This window comes from Setaria viridis, chromosome 3 (assembly GCF_005286985.2).
Source record: "Setaria viridis chromosome 3, Setaria_viridis_v4.0, whole genome shotgun sequence".
In the NCBI taxonomy this organism is placed as follows: domain Eukaryota; kingdom Viridiplantae; phylum Streptophyta; class Magnoliopsida; order Poales; family Poaceae; genus Setaria; species Setaria viridis.
Window position 1 is genome coordinate 24,262,053 of NC_048265.2, and position 6,873 is coordinate 24,268,925.

At 47.2% G+C, this 6,873-nt stretch overlaps 1 protein-coding gene and 1 long non-coding RNA gene across 2 annotated transcripts; one reads left to right on the forward strand and one right to left on the reverse strand.

Moving 5' to 3' along the window:
- The first annotated feature begins 239 nt into the window (after positions 1-239).
- Positions 240-913, forward strand: LOC117848772 (uncharacterized). Its single transcript, XR_004638925.2, has 2 exons — positions 240-431; positions 559-913. It is a non-coding gene; the product is annotated as an uncharacterized lncRNA (long non-coding RNA).
- A 542-nt stretch (positions 914-1,455) lies between these two features.
- On the reverse strand, positions 1,456-5,556 carry LOC117848770 (nuclear pore complex protein NUP50B). Its single transcript, XM_034730305.2, has 2 exons — positions 5,307-5,556; positions 1,456-3,101 (listed from the first exon to the last, which is right to left on the reverse strand). Exon 2 carries the CDS (start codon positions 3,080-3,082, stop codon positions 1,694-1,696), a length of 1,389 nt encoding a protein of 462 aa, XP_034586196.1. The 5' UTR covers positions 3,083-3,101; positions 5,307-5,556; the 3' UTR covers positions 1,456-1,693.
- Positions 5,557-6,873: the final 1,317 nt, after the last annotated feature.

The window sequence follows — 6,873 nt, forward strand, 5'->3', positions numbered from 1 at the left end:
TCAGACAGAATAGGCCACCATCTAGCGGTCAGCCCATCTCATCGAACAAAGGCCGAAAGTGTACGAATAGTTGTCCACGAAAAGGAAAAAGTCCTATTCACCTCCCGGACAGTGGGCCGAGTTTACGTTTCCACCTTAGACTCGAAAACCGTCTGTTCCAACTCCCTAACGTGATTCCATCCTGGTTTGGCCCGAGCTGGCGCCTTGTCATCGCCACGTCACCTTTCCGACGTGTCACGAGCCCACCTGTCTGTGTCGTCGGACAGCCGGACGGAGGAGAGACGGCGAGGCCTTTATCCCCCATCCATCCATCCATCCCCATTCAGCCGGACGGCGAGGCTGAGCGGGGGCGGCGTCGCCGCCGAGCTCCACACATGTTTGCGCATCGAGGCCGCACCCGCAGGTCGGGAGAGGTCGCGTACTCGCGTCAGGTCGGGTCAAAGCCGCACCCTCCTGCCATGGCGCTTGCTTGCTTCGTTTTGATGGAGTATTTTTGCTTTGCTTGGACGGATTGCTCCACAATCAAGTTCCGATTCTCTTGCTTGCTTGCTTGCGCAGGTGGAGCAGAAGCTGGAGTGCTGGCGTGAGGACCCAGGAGGCGACGCCGACGAGCAATTACCGCGTGTGATTGAGAACAAACGACTGCTGGTTCTTGGACTGAGAGCAAAATCAACCAATTACGAGACATACGGGGCTAGGGCTAATCCATCCAAATTAATCCATGCACGGATGTAACAGGAGCGAGCTTCGAGGGAGAAATTGGTAGCCTGGGTGCTTGCTTGTGTGATGCTGCAGCTGCTGCCCTTCCGCATCAGAGAAAGATTAGGCCACTGCTTGGTGAATTTAGTGCTAGCGTGACTGCGTGAGGAAGAAGAAGTAAGGAACAGGTGATCTCTCCGGCGTCCGCCGCTCACACGCTGCTCATATTGCGTCATGCTCGCCCGCTCCTCGCTTGCTCTTGTTTTGATTTGTAAATGTAGAGGTCGTCGGTGGATAGGCCAAGGAGGAGGAAGTCGAGGCGCTCCTGGAGCACCTTGAGCGGCACAGGTGGCCACGGCGCGGATGGCCGGCGTCGGCGGCGGCAGGGGAGTACGGGAAGAGGATAAAAAATAAGAAAATTTTTACGCATGTCAAAACCACCGCCACGTCATTGCCACGTAGGATAAAACCAGGCTGGATTCAGGTTTTGGTGGTAAAGCCTCCGGTTTGGCGAGTTGGAGGAGTCGGAACGGATGGTTTTAGAGTCATAGGAGGAAACGCGGACTCAGTCCTTATTCCAGGGAGGTAAATAGGACTTTTTCGGTTGCGGTGCAAAACGGCCCACCAACGATGGAAGGCAGAAACTACATCGAGACGATAACCTAACCCTCCAGGCATGATAACTGGAAAACACGGCACGTCGGCACGCATAGATTAACAGACAGCGAGCATAAAGGAGCACAATACAAAAGCATATAGACCAAAAGAGTCTCATCTCCAGGTTACTAAGATTATGACTTTAATGTAGTTCACAGGCTACCCACTGTTCCAAAAAAACAGCATCAGGAAACCGTATGCAGTCACAAGTCACAACTCAGGACATCATGGCGTGATACAGACATCTCATTTAAAAACTCCGCAAATAACAGATAGTATCTCTCGGCTCCTTTTCCTGGAGACGTACTAAGTATGCATAAGCGTGACCCAACAGGCTTCAGACCTCGGCTGCCTTGGGGGAGTTCTCGGGTGTCTTCAGCGGCACATCAGGTGCCTTCAGCGCCTTGTGAGTCTCCACCGCGCCCTTGAACTCCTCCCTGGTGGCAGTGTCCTTGAACTTCAGAGCAAAAGTCACGAGGCTGCTCTGAGACTCGCCGATGCTGTTCATGCAAGCGAATGTCACGCCCTTCTTGTCCATGTCCTTGAGCGACATGTCATCATAGAGGCTCGCGTTCAGGACCAGCCGGTAATTGCCCTTGGTCCTCATGACGAGCCGGGCTCTCTCACCACCAGAAACAGGGACGTTCAGCTTCACCTCACCTTTTCCTCTTTCTTTCCAGCCCCCATCTAAGTACTCATACAAAGCAGAGTCAGCAGTAAATACAGCCTTCTCGTTTTCTTCACCAGTTTCAACAGGGCCCTCTGCCATAGCAAATTTCTTGGGTGCCTCTCCTGAAGTAGCGAGTGCTGTGGAGGAATTCCCGTTGTTGGTAGCACCAAGATTAAAAGAAGGGAATGAAGAACCATCAGTCTTCAGCCCAAATAGGGGACTGGGACTTGATCCATCTTTAGAGGCCGAGCCAAATGAGAATGATGTGCTTGAAAATCCAGTTCCAGCCAGACCTGTGAAGGCATTTTGACCACTTGACAGATTCTTAAAGGAGAAAAGTGGTGTTGCTGATGAGGACTGCCCATTGTTATCAGCATCTTTCTGCTCATCAGGCAACCCATCCTTGGTCTCTGAATTACCTCCATCTTTCTTCTCAGTACCATCCTTACTGTTTTTATCTTCATCTCCAACCTCATCTGCCCCTTCCTTTTCTTCAGCATCTCCCTCTTTTGTTTTGTCCTCAACTTCAGATGGCATGCTGTCACCTTCCTTGGGTTCTCCAACTACTACTTTGTCTGCACCAGATCCGTCCTTTGCGTCTTCTGCCTTGTCAATGGTTTCAACAGGTTGAGGTGGCACTTCAGTTGTGGCACCGGAGCCAGTTTTCACAGTTGATTCATCCTTCTGAATCTCAGTTACCTCACCAGAGCCAGCATCCTTGTCCGGCACAGACATAGTATCTTTGCCACTACCATTGCTGCCCTCATCAGCTTTGACATCTGAAGGTTGAGGTTCTGTGACAGGGGCACTTGCTTGAACACTAGAATCAGTGGGGGTAAATCTGATTGCAGAGAAAGGATTAGAAGAAGGAGCTGATGACGGCTGCTGGCGCCGAACCTTTACAATTCTTCGGGTTGCCATCACTTCCTCAGTAGCTTTCTTAAATGTACCCATCTCTTGCTCTGGTCCGTCATCATCAGGCTCAGGATTATCCTTGTTGATTTGGGTACCTGCAACCCTCTTCCTAGAGCTTGGAGCCTGTTCATCATCTGCCATCTTTCAAGGTTGGTAGCACCTGAAAATTTAAACAAGAGAACAAACTGAGAAAACAGTGAAAAAAAAAGTTCCATGAGCCACCACGAAATCATATAAGAAGGAGAGTACCACAATTCAGAAAAGAACATGTAAAATTAAGTCCATAAATAAAGCCTAATTGCCTATACAACAGCCACAAAAAAAAACAGAATGTAGGCACTAAATGTTACTCCCTCTGTTCCAAAATGTGGTGTTTTAGTTTTGTCCTAAGTAAAATTTCTCTAACTTTGACCAAGATCATAGAATGCACCAACATCTAGTTTCATTAAATCCATCATGAAACATGTCTGGAAAGAGCATCCGTTTGGTATTGTAGATGTATTAATATCTATAAACTCGGTCGAAGTTGCAAAAAATTGACATGGGACAAAATTAACACACCTTGGAATGGAGGTAGTAATATGCAAGGTCCTTTTACAACCCGTGTATAACTTATATACAAAAGAAAACTTAAAAAGAACAGAATAATTGCATGATCATGGTGCGAGGTGTTTGTGAACTCTAATATCATGGTTTTATGCTTGCACCTCTAAGCTAAGAAAAGCACTCATAATAAACAAAAAACACACACACATATAATGCTACCAAACTATGTAAGGATGCAAGCAGAACCGTCTGCAGACAGCCTGCAGGCCGCCAGTCCGCCACACAGAACTTTTCTGTGGGCTTTGCAGTGTCCCAGAAGGTCAAAACATGTTTGCCACACACATCTGCTGGGCTTGACAAGGGAAGCAAAGCCTAGCAGGAGCCCAGAAGAAACAGCTTTCAACCGAATGGAGGACACATAGCAAGGAATTTCAATTTAGCACATTTAGACCAGAGACATCTAATACAGTGAAAAAGAAGAAGAAAAGCTCCTGCTGACAGCCTTGATAAGTCAGTAAATTCATTTTTGTTTTATTGGAGCTAGAATAAAAAACTCAAATTAAAATTACCACAAGAATTGCATCACTATGTTAACTACAAATAGTTGAATTTCTTCCATCTAGAGGGTAATTGAATTTAATTGTGTAATACATACTACAACATGGCAAAAGTGATATAAATAGAACAGAAAAGAGTTGCATTCACTTGCCCAGCGGCAACAAAGGGCCACGGGATCAGATCAAACTGAAAAGATCAAGCTTTTGGACATCTTTGAAAGATAAAAAACTTCAACTGCTAGTATGAATGCACATTCAGATTTTTCATAAGGAGTGAACATGTAAAGTGTAACTTTCCAACAGAACTGGAATCAAAGAAATACAGACTCGTGTGATTATGCAATTCCAAATTACAAGTGATCTCTCAGTTTGTCCAACACATGAATTCAAGTTAGTAATTGAGCAATGATGATAGTACAAACTAAGATGAACAAACCAATCCAGAGAAGCAACTACATTTTGCAACCAGATACAACTCATACCATGGAGAGGAAAACAAAGAAAGCTACTTTGACTGCCATATTAAGAATCCTGCACTCCACTTTTAAATAACACTAGATCATATACAATTGCTTCTACTCTAAGCAAAACTTGGATTGTTCTACAATATAGTACTGACTGATCAATCTTGATTAGGTCAAACTGAAACTAAACCATTTTGTTACCGAGAAGTAGTAGAAGTCTCAGCATTAATGTGAGCAGGATACTTGTAAAGAAAAGTGGGAGCAAAACAGAGAAAATGGGAGCAGATCAGCAGGATTACGTGATCTCACCTACACAATACACTAAATCAAGTGCCATGTATTAAGCATAAAGACCTCACAGCTCACACATTTTATAGCAAGTTGCACATATAGCGAAGACCCAAGAACTAAATAAGCTACTGCTAAACAATTTACAGTTATAGTTTTTCAGAGACCATCATCCAAGACCAAAGGCCAGCCAAATAGGCGAACACACTGAAAGCTAGCAAGAAAATCACAAACACACCCAACCCAAGCTTCAAGTACCTGACGGGTTACTAGACAAGGACCTCGTACTAACGCTGATACTAATACGAGATCCTATCAGCACCCACCAAGTGACGTAGACCGCAGATTAGGGGAGCTGCTGCTCAAGAGCGCAGCAAAAAGAATCACCACCACAACAACAAAAATCAAGAAAAAAATATAACTCAGATCAATAAATCTAGCACTTGGAGCCACAGATCAGCTCATCAACTTACTAACTATGCGGAGAAGCGAATGAATCTGAAGACTGACCTCGCCGTTGAACTCGACAGCCTACTTAGGGTTTGGCAGCGGAGGCGGCGGCAGGGCAGCAGGCGGCGGTGCAGGTGATGGAAGGACAGGCGGCGGCTGCAACTGCGAGTGCTGCGGCAGTAACGAAGAGAGGGGGCGGCAGCGGTAACGAAGGGAGGGGCCGGAGGCGGCGGTGGTGGCGGCGCTCCTCAGACGCGCGCACGCGAGCAGCGAGGCAAGGAGGAGGACGGGCGAACGGGAGCGTATAGCATTTGCGGGCTTGTGCGGGATTTAGCGGGCCCTGCCGACCGATTTGGCTTCTTAGCAGGCCAGCCCGCGGTAGACGGGCTGAGACGCTGGATAGGCCTTTTCCTGCGGGAATCCTATCCTTCTTTCGCATGATGGATAAACCCTCCACATTTCGCTTTAAGAGTTGTGCAAACAATAGAAATTAACGCTGCAGATCTTCCTTCTCTCTCCTCACCCGATCTCCAGCCCTAGCTACTGTTCATGTCGCCACCGACGCCGTCGGGGCCAGGGGAAGGAAGTTGAGTGGCAGGGTGGGAAGGTCACCGCCGGATGCAGGTTGTGGTTGAGGTCGGTGGTGGTGGGTGGCGAGTGGGTGGAAGTTAGGGTTTCAAGTTTTTGAGGCGAGGCTCCGATGGTCGCTGGGTTTAGAGAAAGACTGACGGTGGGGTAGGTTCGGTGCTGGTAGCGGTTTGACCATCGGCGGAGGCACAGAAGCGCCATCGATTGGCCAGGGTTGGACACCCATTGGATAGTGGCTGATGACGGGGGTGGTGAGGGATGGTGGATTAGAAAGGGCGGGGTGGAAAGGGCAGCGGCGGTGGGTGGAAAAGGCGTGGCGGCATGGCAACCACCGGTTGGGGCGGGGGTGGAGGCTACTAGGAAGAAGGAAGACGAGGAGGAGTGCCAGGAAGAAGATGATAAGGTGGAGAAGATGACGAGGTGGAGATGGACCTTGGTGGGTTGGAAGTTAGATTGGAGCCCCCTCCTCTGAGGCCTATTTCATCCTCCACTTGTTATCAAATGTAAGACTTTTTTTTGGCAAATATTCAAGGTGGAATTTCCATCTTTCAGTATTTTAGATTAGTGCCATAATAAATAAATGATTAAGATAAGGTTAGGAAACGATCCAACCAAATGAGTGGATGTTAATTTTTATAAGAAACTTTGGCCAAGTGGAGGTAGAAGAATGGGATAAGGTATAAGAGACTGAGCACGATGACAGTGTGATTTGAAAATTAGAAAACCGCGTACAAGAAAGTTTAGAAAAGCAATTTTGGTGTAGAGATGGAGGATAAGAATTAGGGAAGAAAATTGCTCTTGACATTAATATCTACTGACTTCTTGTTCATGTTTCTTTGTATCACTATCTTTACCTTTACCTAGCTTTGCATAACAGTTAGGACTCACTTGACAGTGTATCCATACACGTCTCTAACAACAAATGGCTGCTGCTAGTGATACCGCAATGTTGCTGTCACGAGCGGATCTATATGGGGGGTAGGCTAGGGGGCTCTACCGGAGTGCAGTCTTATAACTTTTTATCATACATGAAGAAGAG

Excerpts from the sequence above, each read along its gene's own strand:
- LOC117848770 (XM_034730305.2), bottom strand. The coding sequence starts at position 3,082 with ATGGCAGATGATGAACAGGCTCCAAGCTCTAGGAAGAGGGTTGCAGGT.